Here is a 22,814-nt window from a genome sequence, read left to right as displayed (position 1 = left end):
GCTTTATGATATTTCCCATAGTGACTATTATTTCTACTTGCACAGTGTCCGGTTACATGCGGCGAGGGCGTGAAGACGCGGTATGTGGCATGTGTGGTGTTCGACCAGCCTGTGCAGAATGAGAATATGTGTAACAAGACGATCCGGCCGGTAGCCGAGGTCCTGTGTAATGAGGGCACCTGTCAGACTCCAGACGACTTTGACATCGCCGTCATTACCAGTAACAGCGTCGAGGCTACCAGTCACTGGAGAGTCGGACCTTGGACTCATGTATGTACAGTGATTTGGTTTTGTTTTAGAACATAATGCATGAGTCTGTGTTGGCAGCAGTTTATATCTTATAATGAGGTGTTTCAAAATGTATTTAATAAGTGCAAAATGTAAGATTTAGGCATAACAATCGGAAGTGGTTACATCCAATGTGATGGTTTACAGATAAACAAGTTTTAATGCTTAAAAAAGTTAATAAGATCCTAAAAGAAAGCAATTTGATCACATTTATATGTATCCCCAAACCCCTCCATCCCCCAAAAAAAACAAAAGAAAAAAAACCCCACCCAACACCAACAACAAAACAAACAAACAAACAGGCAAACAACTAAAAATACATTTCTTGAACAGTTACAAAATACAAATTTAAATTTCACTTAGTGTGATGTTTCATGCATATTTACAAAACTTGAATATTAATTTGGCTCTGTTTAATTTTTTCTGCACAACATGAATATTAATGTGACTGTGTGATGTTATATATAATTAAATAATTTGAACATTAATTAAACTGGGTGTGATGTTTTATATAGTTACAAATCATTAATATTAATTTGACTGTCTGATATTTTATATACAAATGTAGTTACCAAACATTAATATAAATTTGAATATGGTTAATGTTTCCTGCATAATATGAATGTTCATTAATTAGACTGTGTGATGTTTCAGTGTTCGAGCACTTGTGGTACAGGATGGCAGAGACGACTTGTCGTGTGTCAGGACGAGAGAGGTCAGAGTGAGGCATGTGACATGTCACAGAAACCCAGGGAGGTCCGTGACTGTGACAGCGGGTACTGCCCTAAGTGGGTGCACGGAGACTGGACAGAGGTTAGCTTTGTTTATATTAAAAACAGAATTTTTATAATTTAGAGAAAAATATCTGAAAATGATACGTACAGTAAGAATAAAAGAAAGTAATTTATATATAGTTTGATCTGTATTTGTTCTGTTTGTAATTATAACAATAGGTTTTTTTGTCAGTAGTTTTTATTGTGGCCTTTTAATATTTTATCCAGGGTTATTTTCCTCACTAAATATTATTCCCAATTGTTCATAGCCTGTTTTTAACACCCGTCTCCTTCCTTACCTATTTTGTGTACAAAGTCAGAGTGTTTACCCAGAGGGAGCATGTTTGAGTCTTAATTCAATGGAAACATGTTAAACCAATTCCTACCTACCAATCTGTTAACTGAAAATCTCTTAACAATAGTATCAAACTTTGAACAGTCCCTTTAAAGTCGCAGATCCGAGTTTCAGCCTGTGAAAATGGACACTAAGTTTGGTTAATCTACAAACATGTAACACACTTGGATAAGTTTCTGACAGAGAGAAGCTAAAGTCTGTGATGTTTAAACAGGGAAATACCATCCAAAACTAAAGCTCGATAACCATTATTTCTCACACAAACGTGCATTTTTAGAATTATGAAAAATGCATTTTGGGGTATTTAAAAAACTTGGATGTCCATAATGTATAAAAATAAATATTCTAAATAATAAAATGTAAGTACATCTAATTTAAATGATTAAAAAAAGCTTTAATAGTGAAAAATATGTTGTAGTGTTTAAAAACTAGAGTCTGTCACTTTAAAAAAACTTTAAAAAATTTATTTCTGTTTTCCAGTGTTCTGCATTATGCCAGGAACAAGGCCAGCAGAGTCGCCACGTGCTGTGTCAGCTCCCCAACTCTCAGATGCTGGAGGAGTCAAACTGCGACATCACGCGTCGCCCGGCCGACACGCGGCTATGTATCGGCTCCTGTAACACCTCGACGAACCACTGGCATGAGAAGCCCTGGTCCTCGGTAAGACACCGCCCTCTATCTCAAACCCCAGACCCCAGGCCCCGCGCACACAACAGGCGTCAGCAGTACATCCGCACACGGATAGCCAGCCAGCAGACAGACAAACCACCCAGGCGGGGTCGAGATAGGTATAGGTCTGATGATGTGAGAAATAATCCATATTATCAGCAACAGCTACAGCAACAGCAGCGTTCTAGGTTGTGGTATGCACATGTTGGTAGGATACAGAGGCAGCAGCGGTTGTCTCGGTATTACCGGCGTAATGACTCACCGAGTGAGAGGTATAAACCACAACAGACTGAGTATCCTCGTACATACAGATCTCAACGCGTTAGACAACAGTACACCCAGCGGTCAAGGCCATATTATTATTAGTGAAATGTCCATACAGTTAGAACAAAACCAAAGAATGTATCAGGGCCCGATTCCACAAAGTGACCTTAGCCCTAATATTATCTTAGGCGCATAGCTACCCTATGCACTTAAGTTGATCTTAGGGCTAAGATTGCTTCGTGGAACGGGGCCCAGGTGCTTAGAGGAGCATGTCTGTATACAAGAATGACTTTAATTATTGATTAATTTATTGACATAAATATATAATATCATCATTGATAATAAATTAATCATTTACAGTTATACCATCTATGATCATTGATATTAAAATTATATCTTAATATTCTTAATAATATATATACATTTATAGCATCTTTAATCACAAATGTACAGCATAACAATTTTATTAATAAATTTATAATTTTAGCATAATCATAGCATGTTTAATAAATTTACATTTGTAGGATATTTGATAATAAATGTGCAATTGTAGGATTTTTTGTAACAAATTTACAATCATAGCATTTTTTATAACAAATTTACAATCATATGATCTTTGATAACAAATTTACAATAATTGATCTTCTATAGAGCATCTTTGATAATGAATTTATAATCAAAATATCTTAGATAACAAATTTACAATCATGGTATCTTTGATAACAAATTTTAAATCATAGGATCTTAGATAACGATCTTACATAACAAATTTACAATCATGGCATCTTTGATAACAAATTAAAATCATAGGATCTTAGATAACAAATTTACAATCATGGTATCTTTTGATAACAAATTTAAAATCATAGGCTCTGAGATAACAAATTTACAGTCATAGGATATTTGATAACAAATTTATAATCATAATTTACAATAATGGAATCTTTGATAACAAATTTACAGTCATAGCATCTTTGATAATAATTTATAATCATAAGATATTTGATAACAAATTTACAGTCATAGCATCTTTGATAATAATTTATAATCAAAAGATCTTAGATAACAAATTTACAGTCATAGCATCTTTAATAATAATTTATAATCATAAGATATTTGATAACAAATTTACAGTCATAGCATCTTTGATAATGAATTTAAAATCCTAGGATCTTAAATAACAAATTTCCAATCATGGCATCTTTGATAATGAATTTAAAATCATAGTATCTTTGATAACATGTGATGCAGGGTACAGTTACTCTGTAGTAGGGACCAACATTTAAAACTGAAGAGTTTGGATTAAGGATTTCATTCAGTCTACACTCAGGAAATGACAAAAGCCATAATAATTGAATGTGTCCACATCTGCACATGTCTCAGGCACATATATGGTGAGTACAAGTTCTATCTGGGTCAGGTGTGTTGACCCAGACAGGAATCTAACCTTGCACTATATGCACTTGGTATGGCATTGGTGTCTAGACCAGGTTTGAGCAACCTCAGCACTGGTGTTCAGGAGCGCTGGTCTACTAGAATGTTTGAAGGTTGATACACTCCAGATGTGAAGTTAGTGGTAAACATGCATTAAGGTAATTAAAACATCATCATATAGGTGCTCCACTAATTCTGTAATAACCATGGTTAATTATTCAATTTCTCTCACCTAGTATATTTAACCAGGGGTTCATTCTCTGAAGTTTTTAGCAATTTTGTGATCTCGTAGTGCAGTGCAGTGCAAATAGACTTGCAAAAATCTCAATGCAATATTTTTAAGAGAGCTTAAGGGAGCTTTGTGACTTAGGCTCCTGACTCGTAGGAAGGACATTTGGGCCCAAACCATCTGCACTTGTCCTTTAACTTTTTTATCTTTAGATGGCCTCAGATATAGTAATGTTTTAGTTACACTTTGGGGATGTTTCAAAGACAAAAAAATAATGCTTATGGTCCTGAAGTGAGGAAGCTACAGGCCCTGTTCCTAGTTCCTGCTGGCCTGTAACCTGATCACTTATTCTTCACCAATGACAACCAGGGATCTATCCAGCAATTGAACTACTAGGAAAAATTATTTTATGTATTATCATACTTTCAGAAGAACACTTTGTACAAATTGAAAGTACTACACATAATAGGTTTAATTGCACTAAAAGGCTGTTTGATACTGGTTCATGCGGAGAGAAAGACTATCGTTTTACATCTACACAAATTATGTTTCCTAATCAGTTTACTATATTTTCTTGCTATAATACCAACATTATTAAAAGAAGGTAATTTTTTAATGGCCATTTGTTTACCATATCAACCACAAGCTGTAAATACTAATAAACCTTTTTTAAAGATGGTAATTCAATTAGTCAGTGACTATTTTCATAGTCTGATATGTATACATAAGGCAATATTCTCGTGGTTGATTGTTATCTGAAGTTCATCTGTTAAGCTGTGGTTTGCCACCGGTAGTTTGTATTTCATGCATTTGCAGGACTCATATTCTGTTGGGAATTTGGGAATCCAATTCCTGTAATGTTCCATTCAATGAAAACCACTGGAATCCAATTAGATTTCCATAACATCATCAACCTTTAAAAGAAAATCTCACAAAGTAGCTATTGTTATATTAATGTTCAGGCAACGTCTATTAAAGGCCTATTGTCACAGATTTAAGGACTCTTATTTCTCCAAAAAAGGATAGTAAATGAAAATTACAATAATTTTGGGATACCAAGCCTCTCTAGTTGATCACCTAACTGAACCAGGATGGAGCAACATCCATGCCAACCCTCTCAGCAAGTTTAGTTTTTTAATTATGGACCATAGCCATTATTCAATTATTTTTTTAAAGTTCATTAATAAGTGAAATATGGCGGTTATGTAGATGGTTGAATAAAGTATTTTTAGAGATCAGTCAAATGTATTTGTATTTTGTTGCATCATTAAATAGGTCATTGGTCTGTGACAGTATGTCTTTCAAAAATATATTAATTTCCAATCCAATTAATAATTATGGACCAAATTTACAAAGCCGGTTTTTATCTTATAGATATATTTATAATGCTTTAAAACTGCCAGTGTTTAAGAAAAAAAAGGTTTTGAAAAATTCAGTCCAAAATTATTTAATAACATCAAATTCTGAATTAATAGTCTCTTAAAAAATTGTAAAAACTAAATTAATTTTTTTTTATTGGATTCTTATTAAGTTTCTGGAATCCAAATGGATTCTCATAATGTTATTGGAATCCAAATGGATTCTCATAATGTTACTGGAATCCAAATGGATTCTCATAAAGTTACTGGAATCCAAATGGATTCTCATAAAGTTACTGGAATCCAAATTGATTATCATAAAGTTATTGAAATCCAAATGGATTCTGGTAGGATTTGATGTAAAAATGAGGCCTGTGTTTGTGGTACAATGATCTTTGAAATGATGGTCTGCTATGTTTTATAGCAGTACGCTTTCCCAGGGATTCTCAGATGATTACTGTGTATATTTTCGTATTGTTATATTGTTGACTTCAAAATGGCATCATCGGCGAAGGTTGTTGTTCTTTCTTTATACATTGTATTTCAATTTGTCACAAAGAATTTTGATGTAATTTCTAGCCTCTATTGGTAGTTGTTGAGTTTTGTATTGTTTACTGTATTTTCTTGTATGTTTTGGTAGTTGTTGAATTTTGTAACATTTTTGTAATGTTTACTGTATTTTATTGTGTTTTAACAGTTGTTGAGTTTCATGATTTTTACTGTATTTTCTTCTTACACCCAAAATGTATAAACCAAATATGGCATCTTAAACAGATTGCTTCCATTATAAAAACAATTTCATTGATAGAGCCTTTTAAAAGATAAAATATATTAAATTAAATTAAATTTATATATTTTCTTGTTTATAATATCAGTGTCTGTATATTCAGTGTGTTTTTTGTTGTTTAATATTTGTATTGGCTAAAAATGGATTTTATATACAAATAAGTTTGTATGTACCAAAAAACAAACATATTAGGAAATAAAATAAAATTTGAGAGCTTACAAACATTAAAACGACCAGAAATGTATTGCATATAAAAACACTGATATTGTAAATAAGAAATTTATATTTAATATTTAATGTCGTAGCCCACTTGCTTGTTGCGTGGTCAGTCTAGGATCAATCCCCGTCAGTGGGCCCATTGGGCTATTTCTCGTTCTAGCCAGTGCACCACGACTGATATATCAAACGCTGTAGTATGTACTATCCTATCTGGGATAGTGCATATAAAAAGATCCCTTTTTACTAATGGAAAAATGTAGTGGGTTTCCTCTTTAAGACTATATATCAAAATTACCAAATGTATGACATCCAGTAGCCAATGATTAATAAATCAATGTGCTCTAGGGGTGTCATTAAATAAAAGAAAACTTCTGTTGTTTTAAATATTTAATGTAGTCATTTGAAAGGCCCATTCAGTCTGAAACTTGTTACTACAACAACAAACTCCAGATAATCTCATTAGTACATGCATTAAATAGTTTTTTAAACCACTGTGCTATATGATATATTTAACATGGTATAGAATTTGTATTGTAAAGACTGTATAGGGCACGTGGTGTGCAAACAAGTTTGATATGTTCAGGGCAGGTTGGTTGGAGTAAGATCTGAAAGAATTAACATGTCTCATACACGATGCTAGTTTTTGTTATAGCTTGCAGTTAGGATACTGTGAAATACATGTTGTACTAGTATTTATTCGTTAGGTTGTGATTACATTTATTAGTCTCCTACGGGTCCATCTGGAGGAGACTACAGGTTTCGTCTCCATATGTCTGTTCATCCATCCATCCGTCCATCCATCTGTATGTCAGTCTGTCTCGCATATTTTTCAAAGATTTTTCTGCAATGTCTCAAGATATTGAGCTGAAATTTTCTGTATAGCTTTTTGTCATGTAAAGATACAGATCAAATTTGCTTTTCATGATATTGTTCCCATTTATAACAGTTATCACCCCTGAACATAGACGATAAGAAAATTTGTTGGGCCTGGAAGGAAACATGTATTGCTTTGACAGTGCTATCAGAATGCTTACTTTGTTTAATGCTGGAATACATTTATAGATGGACGCAAGATTTTTTCTTGGGACTGGGATCTTTTATACTCATTTTCCCGTAGACTGGACCATACATACTAGATTGTGCAGTACTAGAACGGTATAAAACCCCTTGTTTTTATCAAGATCAATCAATCCTGCAACCCAACACACCTCAGACGAGCACTCTACCACTGACCTGCATGCCGCCCCATTTGTTGACAGGTGTGCACCAAGGTAATTTGTCTGCATCTGATAACAACTTGCAGTGTTGGCGTTCCCCAGTTTATCTTGTAGAATGCTTCAGCAACCTACAGGTCTGCAGCATGTCAGTGATGTGGTACTGTGGGTGCACCTGCTGAATGCCACACACCTTTCTGCATTGTAACTGAACCCACAGCACTCCGCAGAGATTTAAATCCATGGTAGAACATTAAACTCAGATACAAGAGGTCCTCATGCCAATTACCATCAGTAGATCAGAATTATGAGTAGAACTACATATTGAGCTGAAATCAATTACCATCAGTAGATCAGAATTATGAGTAGAACTGCACATTAAGCTAAGCTCAATTACAAATGAGTAAATTAGAATTATGTGAGTAGAACTGCATATTCAGTTGAGGTCAATTACCATCAGTAGATGAGAATTATATGAGTAGAACTTCATATTCAGTTGAGTTCAATTACCATCAGTAGATTATAATTATGAGTAGAACTTCATATTCAGTTGAGTTCAATCACCATCAGTAGATTATAATTATGAGTAGAACTTCATATTGAGCTAAGCTCAATTACCATCAGTAGATCTGGTGGGGTTTGGATTTAGCTCAGTGGTCGGGCATTCACCTGATGGTTCACAGGATCGACTACCCTTAATGGACTTATGGTTTTTTTTCCAACCCAGCCAATGTCATGGTCATGGTTTGTACTGTCCTGTCTGTGAGAAAGTGCTTATACAAAAATCTCTAGCTGCTTTATGAGATGGAGTAGCTTATATGATAAAAGTGCATTCAATTTCAATGTATATATATATATATATATATAAAATAATAATAATTTTAATATATAATTAAATTGCTGCAGCATTTAGCTCAGTGTTAGGTTTTTATGTTTTGATCCATTTCTCACAGACTATAAGTCATAAATAAATTAAATTTTGTTTATAATTGCATCTATGAATGTTCATCTCAATGCATGTTTTTGGTTTTCTTTTAAAGAAAATTTATTAAATTAAATGTTTTTAATAAAACAAAATTAAGTATTTGGTTTTTTAACATGCATTGACATAAACATTTATGGATGCAACTGTGAATGACATCAGATACATTTATGGTAGGTGGGACATTTAATTCCACATACATGTAATTCTAGTTAAAAGGACGGACCCTAGTTTTTAAACACTACAGCATATTTTTGACTACTAGAGCTGTTTAGATTATCGTTTTCATAGAACTGAAGTGTTTCTGGTCATCCTGGTGTTTCTAATACCAAAACATGCATTTTTCATATTTTTTAAAACGCAAGTGTGTCTGAGAAGTAGCAGTTACTGATTTGAGTTCTAGTCTATTTTTAAAGATATTTCCTGGTTTCAGCGTCACGGACTCTTCTTTCACTCTGTTGTAACTTTATCCAAATGAGTTGCAGATTTGTATATTAACTAAACTTAAGAGTCCATTTTTTATGGCTTAAAATTAGGGTCTGCACCTTTAACATGTTAACAGTCTCTAGGAGAAGCATGCAGACACACACACGTGTTCATTATGTGTCAGTAATTACCACCAGCTTTCCAACACCCCCAAACTGTCAAGTTTCCCTGGTTGTCTCCCATGTTAACAGTCTCTAGGAGAAGCATGCAGACACACACGTGTTCATTATGTGTCAGTAATTACCACCAGCTTTCCAACACCCCCAAACTGTCAAGTTTGCCTGGTTGTCTCCTATGTTAACAGTCTCTAGGAGAAGCATGCAGACACACGTGTTCATTATGTGTCAGTAATTACCACCAGCTTTCCAACACCCCCAAACTGTCAAGTTTGCCTGGTTGTCTCCCATGTTAACAGTCTCTAGGAGAAGCATGCAGACACACGTGTTCATTATGTGTCAGTAATTACCACCAGCTTTCCAACACCCCCAAACTGTCAAGTTTGCCTGGTTGTCTCCCATGTTAACAGTCTCTAGGAGAAGCATGCAGACACACGTGTTCATTATGTGTCAGTAATTACCACCAGCTTTCCAACACCCCCAAACTGTCAGGTTTGCCTGGTTGTCTCCCATGTTAACAGTCTCTAGGAGAAGCATGCAGACACACATGTTCATTATGTGTCAGTAATTACCACCAGCTTTCCAAGACCCCCAAACTGTCAAGTTTGCCTGGTTGTCTCCCATGTCAACAGGAAGTGATGTCGTCACAGGTCAATGCCTTTACTGCTCTTTAACTAGAGCCAATCCCTGGTCAAAGATTAGGTCATGTGTCTTCATACATCACATGGTGCTAGTTCCTTGTTAAGTTGTATCAAACTAAGACTTGTAGGGATGGGATTTTGTAGCTTTTCTAAAATCTGATTTTAGCTATTTGTTTTTTATAAAATAATTTTCACAATTTATACTGAGTTTGATCTGAATTCAAAAAAATCACCTTTACATAACTATGGTTTTCAGCTTTTAAAACAATCATTTCAGTTTTTATTTCTACATGGGTGTCATATTCCTGCACTTGGTAACAGGAGTACTTTATTTATTTGTTCAGATACAGACAATTATTGTTGATGTAAATATATTGTTTTTTCCTTTATTTTCCGTACATGTACAGGATTGCCGAAAGTATTTTCATCAATAACTTTCATTTGAATTGGTGTAGTAGAATCCAAAAAATAGTTTTTTTGAAAAATATTCAAATTCAGTTCAAATTCAAAATATTTTATTTGTTCTGGGGTTGATCACGCCGTAATAGTGAGTGGGGCAGTACATGTATAAAACATAAAATATAACACATACATATATTTTGAAAAATATTAAAAACATACAAATTTGTCTAAAGGGTTTTTTGCTTGTTTAAAATAAACTACAACTCATTTTAAAATTTTGAATTTATTTCAGTGAAACGTAATGTATTTGAGAGATTTCTAGTGCTGCTCAACAATTCTGTAACACAAAATTTAACTGTTTTTTAACCCTCATGTTTTAATGTTAAAAATTCTCTAAAATTACATAATGCTCTTATAATCCCTTCTCACCTTCTGTGATGTAATTTGACCAACTTTATTAGGATGCCAGTTTGTATTTTGGTTTTCTATGTTTTGTAATAAATACTAGATTACAATAAAGTATATATCTGTAACAGAACAAATTGGACATGACTGAGTGCATTTACTTTATGACAAAAAATTATGGTTTATTTTGAAAACATTACATAACTCTTAACAACCCTCTCCCCCCCCCCCCCCATCCCCACCCCAGTCCCTCAAAACATCCTGCAACTACCTTTCCCCTGGAATGTTACGTAATTGCTGTACAGCCTGTTGTTTTAAAAGTTATTCTCTATAATAACAAAATTTGTACCGAGTTCAGAAATGAGAAGATTTACTGTATTCTGTAACCAAGCCAGTTTCGCGAAGAATGTAAATATTTACAGCAGGATGACTTAATGTTATTACATACCTGGGAAATCTGAGGGTAAAAAAACCCGATTGTTTTATTTATGTCTGCATAACACGGTGATGATGCAACAGATTATGTGCTTAGTGGTGGTAGAACTATTTTCATACTCTGCTTGTTGAACAAGTGGTACATGGATAATCCTATACATTTGTTATGATTACAAGCTAGCATAAGCACACAACATAGGCGGTCGTTACCCCCTCCTCCTTTTCTTAACCCAGTGTTGGAAAAAATCTTCAAATTCAGCATTCTGGCAAAATGAGCTGGCCTGAAATGTTTTCACCATGTATTTCCATTTTTTCTACTCATAATTTTAGTTGTACTCCATGTAAAAATATATCGCTGTCTGGTAATAAAGTTTAAAGGTTTGTTTTGTTTAATGACACCACTAGAGCACATTGATTTATTAATCATCGACTATTGGATGTCAAGTTTGGTAATAATGCTGATATGAATAAATGTTGTTACTGGGCATTTTTGTTAAATTCAGGCAAAAGTCAGCCTTCCTCCAACAGAAATGAGAGCCAATATGCCTATGCAAGCTAGCATTTAAAAACAAATATAATACATGTATATATAATAAATGATATTATAATTATTCTAAAACATGATTTATACTTGAATACATCCTCTTATTTATATATTTTTTACACTAGAACTTTAAGCAATACTGGGTTGGGATTTTTTTTTGCAGGGGGGGGGGGGGGGATTTGTGTGGAATTTTGAGGTGTGGAGTGAGCTGCGGATATTTCAATTTAATATAATAAAGTATTAACGAGCTGTAATTACTTGTTGATATTTACAAAGATGTTTTGGATATTTATGTAAAGGGCCTTTTAACAATTACATAATTCTCTTGGAGGGAGGGAAATTATAGGAATAGTTGTTTAACGACACCTCAGCATTTTTTAATCTGTTGTTTTGTTGTCTAACATAATGACATGGTAAATTCAACACTTGGGAACAAAAAGTGAGTGAGCAAGAAAAAGAAAAAAAAGAAAAAAGTTAGAAGAGAGTGAAAAAGAGAGAGAGAAAGATAGGAAGAGAGGAGAGACAGACAGACAGAACAGACAGACAGAGAGAGAGAGAGATAGACAGACAGAGAGAGACAGAGACAGACAGACAGACAGAAATAGAGATGGAGAAGAGAGAGAGATGGAGAGAGATGGGGGAGGAAGGGAGCCAGTTTCAAACACCTATATTATTCCTTCCAATGAACAGAAGTGCATCTAGGGGAAGGAAGTGACATGAGTTGCATATTAGAAATCATTATAGGGGATGGCTTAAGACTTGTGTGATGTTTTCTAAACAATATGGGCTGAATATACCAAGACCTAAACAGGCTTTGTAAATTCCACCCAATGTCTTTGTTATGCAAAATGATTATAAGACAGTTATTATGGGTTTGTTCAGTGACAGATGATTTTGTGTTAAGTAATTGTTGAATGGCTACTGACATGTTCATGTATTAATAAGTTATGTGTATTTCATTTATATCAACTGTTTTGTTTCATGTATATAGATGTTATAATTTTTTGTGGTTTGGTTTGTTTACAAATGAGTTTTTAAAATTCCAAACCAGAATTTTTACTTACATTTTATGCTTTAATATACAAAGAGTATTTCTATTGTGATTGCCCTTGCCCACCGCCCACCACATGATGACACAATATGGCCATTAATAATTAGTTTAATTTTTTAATTCACACATTTCCCATCAATATTTCAACATTTGGAAACCACTTGTTTGATACTTGGACATTTAATTATGTGGTTTTATATATTAAACAATGTTACGAAGAAACTATTTCAAATTCAAAATGTCTTTTAAAAACACCAATTACTTTTAATTATATTTGTAACAGTATACAATTACTTTTTTTAAAACCATATACTATATATTATATATTGATATCAACAATTGTATTTTATTTATAACACATCTTTGTTAATCTTAAACATTTGTTATCATTTTTATTAAGTGCTGAATCAAACCTTGGTGGATTTGATGTATAATCTGTTAACGTTTTGTCAGCAGTTGTAGTTTTATGGCCGTGCCTGCCGGTATAACTAAGTCACTTAGGTCAGTGGTGTACCTTGATGTTAATGTTTCATTTAGCAATGCCAGATTTCTTGCCAAGATCCAGTGGATAAGCTCCCAGCTGCGTCTGGTAGTCTTAATGTGGCTAGCAAATGTAAAACAAGTGTTCCCGTTGTGACAGACTGTCTGATGTATACTGCCTGCCTGTTTCCACTATCTCGAGGTGGGAGGTTGCCAATATCAGGCCACCTCCTACCTCTCACCACTTTTTTTTAAAAGTTCATTAGGATGACCTTTGACCCTGCAATATCATATCCATATGTAATTAGAATTTATTATTCATTTCCATAAAAGTACTGTTAAGCATGGGATAATGACTGATGCTTTTCTGCGATTGGTTGTATGCAAATTGGGGGGTTGGGCACAGCTCAGCAGTCATTGGTCAGTGCTGAAAGAAGTGGTGAGGTGGGTGTCAACCTATCAGACACTGACATACCTACTGAACATTTACTATAATATAACCTAGACTTTCCATAAAAAAAAAAGTTATATTCTTGCCATTTAAAAAAAATATATTTAAATTTAAATCTTTTTTAAACTAAATTTCAAATCAATTTACATATATACTTATAATAACAAAAGTTATGTGAAATTTTAGCAAATAATTAAACAGAATTGATTAAAATGAAGGGATGATTCAGGTAGTTGGTTGTTCCTTGAATCAAGTCTAAGCGAGAGTGTGTGTGTGTGGAGAATGTGTCTGCTGTTTGTGGGAGGTACGATATACAGCCGGTACACTGCTGGTGTCTGTCAGACCAGCTACCGCATGTACACCTGGCTGTTTCTAATCACATCATCTCAACAACGTTATCACGCAGCCAGCAGCCAGAGACTCTTCACAGGAACCTTGCAACAGGTGACCACACCCTCCACACATCTTGAAGTAGATACTGCAGAGATCTGTGGCAAACCGAAGTTCTGACTACACAAGTTGCTATACCTTCAGTTGAAATAAGCCTGGACAGCATGGTGCACATAATCTAAGATAAATATCATAGAATAAAACATAGATCTATGTGTGTAATTTCTTAAAGGCACAATCATGTGTTTTCTGCCACTTCAATATGTTTCTGACTAACAGAGTCTTTTTAACAACTAAAATTATGTATTAAATACAATTTCTTATTTAGAAAGTCAGTGTTTATGGTTTCTTAATATTTGTAGTAGTTCAAATTTCATAATGATATATTTTGATATATATATATAGTAGAGTACACTTATAATGAACATACTTAGAATGAACTATTGCATAGAATGAAGCAATTGTAAAGTCCTGTTTTATCTCCCTATACATTAATAACCAACTTGTACAAATGTGTACAATGAACTACTACTATAAAGAACTAACTATCATGGTCCCTTCTGGTTCGTTATAAAGAGTACTTTACTGTGTGTAATATATATATATATACTCTTCAAAAAAAGAAACGCAAAAGGGTACAAATGGGTTATAACTCCGATTTTATGTTTCCTACCGGTTCATGCTTTGTGAATATAAGGTCATTGCATGTCCCAAACACATTCCCACGGTTACATTCGATAAAACGCAGCTACTGTAAAATAAAGTTTCAAAATGTGAATATTCGCAAAAAACGCAGCCACGTGCAAACCATGTCACCACTGCACGTGCGTTGTCTGCACGTGCAACATGAACACCGACAGTATAAAAGTGCAGGGTGTTCGCTTGCCTGGCCTCTGTATCTGGCCGACAGTTGACAATCCAGGACATGCCACGTCTCAGTGAACCGCAGAGAAACCATGCCATCGGCCGACTAGACGCAGGCGAATCCAGAACGGCCGTTGCCAGGGCATTCCATGTGTCCCCAAGCACCATCTCCAGACTGTGGGACCGTTACCAGCAACATGGATCAAACACGTGACCTCCCTAGATCCGGTCGACCACGGGTCACTACCCCCTGGGCAGGACCGCTACATCCGGGTACGCCACCTTCGGGAACGATTGACTACTGCCACCTCCACAGCCGCAGCAATACCAGGTTTGCGCAGGATATCCGACCAGACCGTACGGAACCGCCTACGTGAGGTAGGAATTCGTGCCAGACGTCCAGTTCGAGGTGTCATCTTAACACCACAACACCGTCGACTCCGACTGCAGTGGTGCCAGATTCATCGACAATGGCCTCAACTGCGATGGAGACAGGTGTGGTTCAGTGACGAGTCCCGATTTCTGCTCCGACGTCATGATGGAAGATGTCGCGTGTATAGGCGTCGTGGTGAACGTTATGCGGCAAACTGCGAGCAGGAAGTGGACAGATTCGGCGGGGGTAGTGTCATGGTGTGGGCAGCCATCTCACACACTGGCAGAACTGACCTGGTCCACGTGCAGGGCAACCTGAATGCATAGGGCTACATTGACCAGATCCTCCGGCCACACATCATTCCAGTTATGGCCAACGCCAACGCAGTGTTCCAACATGACAACGCCAGGCCTCACACAGCACGTCTCACAACGGCTTTCCTACAGAACAACAACATTAATGTCCTTCCTTGGCCATCGATATCACCGGATTTGAACCCAATTGAGCATCTATGGGACGAGTTGGACCGACGCCTCCGACAGCGACAACCACAGCCCCAGACCCTGCCCGAGCTGGCAGCAGCCTTGCAGGCCGAGTGGGCCACCATCCCCCGGGACGTCATCCGTACTCTGGTTGCTTCAATGGGCAGGCGGTGCCAGGCAGTTGTCAACACACGCGGAGGCCACACCCGGTATTGACTCCAGATGACCTTGACCTTGGTGGTGTGTCCTATCACTTACTCACAATGGACTAGAGTGAATTGTGAACAATCCTCCAACATTTGGTAATTATCGGACTCACCATTCAATAATTAAATCAATTCTCCAAATGTTACGACAATGTGGTTTTGCGTTTCTTTCTTTGAAGAGTATATATATATATATATATATATATATATATATATATATATATATATATATATATATATATATATATATATATATATATATATATATATATATATTATATATATTTGTTTGTTTGTTTAGTTTTTTTAGTTTTTTTGTTCCAGCAAAATTATTGGGAGGTAGAATCCATTTTTGGCTTCTATAAATATTACGACGACCAGAAATACATTGGATATACAGAGATATTAATTTTTATAAACAAGAAAATATAATTTGAGTTGTAAAAAATGTCCTATTAGGCAGAATAGCTTACATTGAGAGCAAACTGAGGACATTCTCTTTAACCAGCTTATCTTATATAGCTTTTGGAAGCTAGTATTTACTGACTTATCTTACTATTTCGTTTGTTTTATCTGTGTGGTGATTATATGATGTTCTTCTTGTGGAAACTAGTATTAACTGTTTATCTTATTGTGTGATTGGTTTTATCTATGTGGTGATTATATGATATTCTTCTTGTGGAAGCTAGTATTAACCGGCTTATCATATTATTTGATTTATCTATTTGGTGTCTATAAACTACTGCTTGTGGAAGATTAGCTAGTATCTACATGTAGAAATCTGTCAGTTAGTATTTATTTTCATATTCACATGTCAAATACTAGTAAATATAAACATAAAGAGGAAATGTATGTGGTGCCAAAACAGCAATCAGATAAAACTGAGATAAATACTTCAAACGAGTCAGATTAGTGTTTGAAGCTTCTGAACGTTTTATTGACTGGTTAACAACTTGATTTTTGGCCAACCATCACACTACCCCTTTTTATATACCTGTGATTTTTTCAACTTAATTCCCTCACACTCTTGAAAAGAAATTTGTGATGTTAATTTTTAAAGACACTGACCCTAGTTATTTTGCAGTGTAATATATTTTCATCGGCATTTTGACTATTAAATTATGTGTAACAACATTTTGTTTATATTCTATAAATTTTGGCAAATGTAATGTGTTTCTAGTCATGTATTGGTGTTTATAGTGGCTCAAAAGTTAATGGGAAACCAAAAAGGTACATACCTTGACAACTAAAAGTTAAAGTATGTATTGTTGAACAACACAACTAGAGGGCATTGATTACAAAAGTTCATTGAATTAAACAATATATTGCTTTTAAAAATTGGATATATCAACTTAGTAGGCCATAAACTAATTCACCATAAGATTGCTCTTACATAATTATAATAATAAAAAATTACGTTTTTATAGGCATACATATATACATATACATAATACAAACAGCATACTCAGTTAACATTGTGCATCATTTATTATGATTGTAGAAACCTTCATTGCCTGAAGTTAAATTGTTGTCCTTTCATATACTAAAACGCAAAAGAAACGCAGGTCCTGAAAATGCGAAAGAATTGCACTTTGTAAAGCAGTATCTTTGGTGGAATTGAACCTCAACTGTGTTAAAGGACATGGCACACACCCACACCGCAGTCCCACCTGCGTGTCAATTTCATTATGTGTGACGTCACGAATTCTCAAAACACGTTGTTTGCACGTGCTGGATCATCCGTATCATGAATCCAGTGCAAACACACTCATTGAAATGCTTATAAAGCCTACACACCTGGATTTAATCGCATAAATTCAATTTGAGTAGTGACAGACAACAGAATCACATTTTAAAAATGCCGCGACTGACGCAACTCCAGCGAGGGATGGCCATCGGGATGTTGCAAGCCGGACAGACCCGTACTGCTGTAGCCAGACAATTGGGATGTCATGTTTCGACAATCGCACGCCTTTCTCAACGTCACCAAATCACTGGATCTGTGAACGATCGACCACGCACCGGCCGCCCGAGGGTGACAACCGCAGCCCTAGACGGTACATCCGGTACATCCGGGTGACCCACCTTAGGAATCGGATGCTGCCAGCAGCTAACACCGCTCACCAGGTGCGTGGTCCACGTGGTCCAGTGTCCGCCGATACCGTCCGACGCCGTCTGAGGGCAGCAGGACTCCGTAACCGCCGTCCTTAACCAATATTGACCCCTCGGCACCGCCAACAACGTCAACAGTGGGCGCAACAACATCAAAGATGGCGACGTGGCCAGTGGCAACAAGTTCTGTTTACTGATGAGAGCCGTTACAATGTTTCCAACGCTGATGGCCGAATCCGAGTATGGCGACGTCGACATGAACGTTACCCGACTGCTGCGTTCTGCAGGCCGACCGATGGGGCGGGGGTAGTGTGATGGTGTGGGGTGGGTTCTCATTCAACCACAGAACACAACTTCATGTGTTCAGACAACGCGTTAATGCCGCCGTGTACCAAAATGACGTCATCAACAATCACGTCGTTCCCTTCTTTGCCGCTCACCCACGTGTGCGCTTGCTGCAGCAAGACAATGCCAGGCCGCACACTGCCAGGGCAACACAGGTGTTGCTGGCTCAGCACAACATCCCAACGTTGCCGTGGCCAGCCTTATCACCGGACATGGCGCCTATCGAACACGTCTGGGATGAAATCGGACGTCGCCTTCAGGCTCGCGGTCCACCTCAGAATATGCAGGCGCTGGAGGCAGCATTGGTCCATGAATGGAACTCACTCCCTCAGGCATTCTTTCAATGGCTTGTCAACTCAATGAGGAGACGTTGCACTGCCTGTTTGAATGCCCAGGGTGGTCACACGCGATACTGACTTTGACAATGCTACAGGTCGTCTCTTTCACATTTTTAACATGGACCCCCACCCTACTTTATGACATGAAACAATAGCCAAAAAGGAATTCAATCAAAAATTTCCAACACCAATGTGTGCCGAATTGGTGTAGCTCCAAAATAAATGTTGAAATCTTCATTTCGTTTTGTTTTTTTAATATTTTATATCCAATTTAATGAGAACCTGCGTTTCTTTTGCGTTTTAGTATATATTATTTTCTGAATTTTGAATTAAGATTTCTGACTTTTTTCTGATAAGAATGTATTTGTAAAATGGTAACCAAAATGCATTGCCTGGAGATATTGGATCCCTCTTTCTAAACTGGATAAATGTTGACACCCTCACATCATCAGGTGTAGACAAGTTGCACTGTACATAATTAAAGTTGCATGTTCATGTTGGACACTTTAACGCTATTGCAATGAATGTTTGTGAAAATCATGATTTTGTTCATTAGTACAACTACTACTACTACTATTATTATTATTATTATTATAGTAAAAATGAGATAATTGCTAATGTTCATACCTATGTTTGGTTCTAAGTAGCTACTGTTGTATTACTTGTTATCAAAGCTGTCATTAGATTGCTTTATAAGAATATTACACCATTTACTCTTTTACTCGTAGTTTGTATTAAATTTATAAATAATTGCATCATGATCAGACTGTTTTCCCCATAGACAAAAGTGTGCAACAAATCTTTATAACCGCACATTTTTTAAACCCTCACCTCCCACCGAGCCAAACTTCCTTATCACATCATGGAAATTAACTTAGGAGCATGGTACAAGTCATTTACAACATAAATTTACCAGTGGTATGCATGGTTATTTGCACACTTTCAATGTTTTGATTGACAGCAGACAAACCCATGTGCTTTCGCACTCAGGAATATCCAATGTCAATCAAAACATCACGAGTGTGCAGTTAACAATGCATACCACTCATACCTTTATGTGGTAACTTTAACATAATATATAAATTAAATAAATAAAACAAATATAATTAAATAAATAAATACTAGTAAATAAATAAATAAATAAATAAATAAATAAATAAAAGTAAATATCATAACATAACATAACATAACATAAATGACATAAATAACAAAATAAAATACAATAATAAATAACATTAAATAAAATAAAACAAAACAAAACAAAATAACATTAAATTAAAATAAAATAAAATAAATAAATAAATAAATAAAATTCTGATAAAAAAACAACAACATATGTATATATATATATATATATATATATATATATATATATATATATATATAGTGTGTTTTATAAAATCTCCTGCCCCAGTAATATAGAAATGCCATCAGAGAGTTACAAACAGCTGGCTTGGGAATAACGCCTAATGTCTTTGATTACTGCAATGCTGGAATTCATTGTGTTAGACATTTTATCCACAATATCCACATGAATTTTCCATTGTTGTGCGGATACCGGTGTTTGTTGAAGGAAGCGGTGTTGTTGAAATATATGGCTTGCACCTGTAGGCTCAGTCTGACCACTAAGCGCTGAGTGGGGTGTTCTCACAGAATCGGCCCCATTTAGAACAGTCTACACAACCACCGAGTATGGGTGTGGATCAGTGCGTATTCTGTCCCAGTCAGCGTAATGTTGTACTCTTCCTAAAAAACCCAGCTTGGAATTTGGCCAGCCGGTGGAATTTGTGGAAATTAGCCAGAACATAACAGTTGGTGGTTGTATTTACAGAAGTAATTGTGATTCTCAAACTACTTTTTATCTGTCTGGCATCTTTTTTCTTTGCTTTTTTCTTTCTCTTTGTTTCATGTATGTGTGTGATGACTTCTTTTTATTCATTAACTATCATGGCAGTGTGTCAATCAGTCATTTTGTACGACTGTTGGTCTTTTTTGTATGCGAGTTGTATTTATATACTGTACCCTATATAATATTATAAACTGTATATATTAAACCCAGTTATCAAGACCTTTTTGTACTTGCACCCTTTTTATCTCACTTTTAACAAGTATAAATGTGAGATATAGGTAATTACTACTTATATAGTGATACATGAAACAACAATTTTGTGTGTGTGTGTGTTTTGGTGTTTTGGTGTTTTTGGGAGGGTTACATAACTTTTAACAGTGTTAAGAATTGGAAGTGATAATTTTGGACGTTCATGGAATATGAATCATGAAATATATTTACTGACTGTTTGTACAACATAGCACATTATCATGAAGCCATTCATTGTGCAAAAGTGTGTAAGATGGTTCCATGATTCACACTTCCGTAATGTTAAAAATTATAGTCAATTCTTATAGTTTACTTATCTATATACAGCAAAAGGAGAATCCCAGTTCTATGGTTAGCTTTTTCCTTCAGTAGCTGAATGAGAGAATTTTCTTTTACATTAATACAAACAATTGTTTAAAAAAATAACTGCATGTTATTTGAATAAACAATTAATGACATTTACTCATTCAACATTACAACCTCCAATTCAACATTACAACCTCTGATTCAACATTTCAACATTACAACCTCTGATTCAACATTACAACCTCCGATTCAACATTACAACCCCTGATTCAACACTACAACCTCTGATTCAACATTACAACCCCTGATTCAACACTAATGATTCAACACTGCAACCTCTGATTCAACATTACAACCTCTGATTCAACACTACAACCTCTGATTCAACATTACAATGTTTGATTCAATACTACAACCTCTGATTCAACACTACAACCTCCAATTCAACATTACAACCCCTGATTCAACATTACAACCCCTGATTCAACACTACAACCTCTGATTCAACATTACAACCCCTGATTCAACATTACAACCCCTCATTCAACACTACAACCTCTGATTCAACATTACAACCTCTGAAATTAACAAAATGGCCGCACCAAAAAATTGCCATAGATATTAAAATGTCTACAGCATTGCTGATTGCTGTGGGCAATTGCAGGGATTGACATTAACAAATAAAATAAATAGCACCTGCTTCGTGGTTTTAAAATGGAGACTAATTAGGGCCTCCACAAGTCCAAAATATTGCATTCGAGAACTCGTGCGTCAAACTCAACCCGAGTACCCGAGTACCCGATAATGAGACTAAGAAATAAAGTAAAATAGCATTATGCATCTTAATTCCAGTACTGAACATGGATGCCAAATCATGTCATTGTATTGTTTTTCTATAGCCCTTCCACACATTCAACTTTTGTTTTTCTGTAGCCCTTCCACACATTTAACTTTTGTTTTTCCATAGCCCTTCCACACATTCAACTTTTGTTTTTCCATAGCCCTTCCACACATTCAACTTTTGTTTTTCCATAGCCCTTCCGCACATTTAACTTTTGTTTTTCCGTAGCCCTTCCGCACATTTAACTTTTGTTTTTCCGTAGCCCTTCCACGCATTCAACTTTTGTTTTTTCATAGCCCTTCCACACATTTCAACTTTTGTTTTTCCATAGCCCTTCCACACATTCAACTTTTGTTTTTCCGTAGCCCTTCCACACATTCAACTTTTGTTTTTCCGTAGCCCTTCCACACATTCAACTTTTGTTTTTCCATAGCCCTTCCACACATTCAACTTTTGTTTTTCCATAGCCCTTCCACACATTAAACTTTTGTTTTCTGTAGCCCTTCCACACATTCAACTTTTGTTTTTCCATAGCCCTTCCACACATTCAACTTTTGTTTTTCCATAGCCCTTCTACACATTCAACTTCCACGCATTCAAATTTTGTTTTTCCATAGCCCTTCCACACATTCAACTTTTGTTTTTCCGTAGCCCTTCCGCACATTCAACTTTTGTTTTTCCGTAGCCCTTCCGCACATTCAACTTTTGTTTTTCCATAGCCCTTCCACACATTCAAGTTCCACGCATTCAAATTTTGTTTTTCCGTAGCCCTTCCACACATTCAACTTTTGTTTTTCCGTAGCCCTTCCACACATTCAACTTTTGTTTTTCCGTAGCCCTTCCACACATTCAACTTTTGTTGTCTTGTAGCCCTAT

At 35.8% G+C, this 22,814-nt stretch overlaps 1 protein-coding gene across 1 annotated transcript in view; it reads left to right on the top strand.

The window, feature by feature from the left end:
* Positions 1-22,814, top strand: part of LOC121368919 (A disintegrin and metalloproteinase with thrombospondin motifs 9-like) — a 129,710-nt gene that overhangs the window by 98,497 nt on the left and 8,399 nt on the right. Inside the window, exons 26-28 of the mRNA XM_041493678.1 lie at positions 46-270; positions 943-1,101; positions 1,897-2,076. Coding sequence (XP_041349612.1) covers positions 46-270; positions 943-1,101; positions 1,897-2,076 — 564 coding nt within the window. The remainder of the gene's footprint in view (positions 1-45; positions 271-942; positions 1,102-1,896; positions 2,077-22,814) is intronic.

The sequence above is a fragment of the Gigantopelta aegis genome, chromosome 3 (genome assembly GCF_016097555.1).
Source record: "Gigantopelta aegis isolate Gae_Host chromosome 3, Gae_host_genome, whole genome shotgun sequence".
NCBI lineage: Eukaryota > Metazoa > Mollusca > Gastropoda > Neomphalida > Peltospiridae > Gigantopelta > Gigantopelta aegis.
Note: the sequence above shows the minus strand (reverse complement) of the source record. Positions and strands in the feature narration are given on the sequence as shown.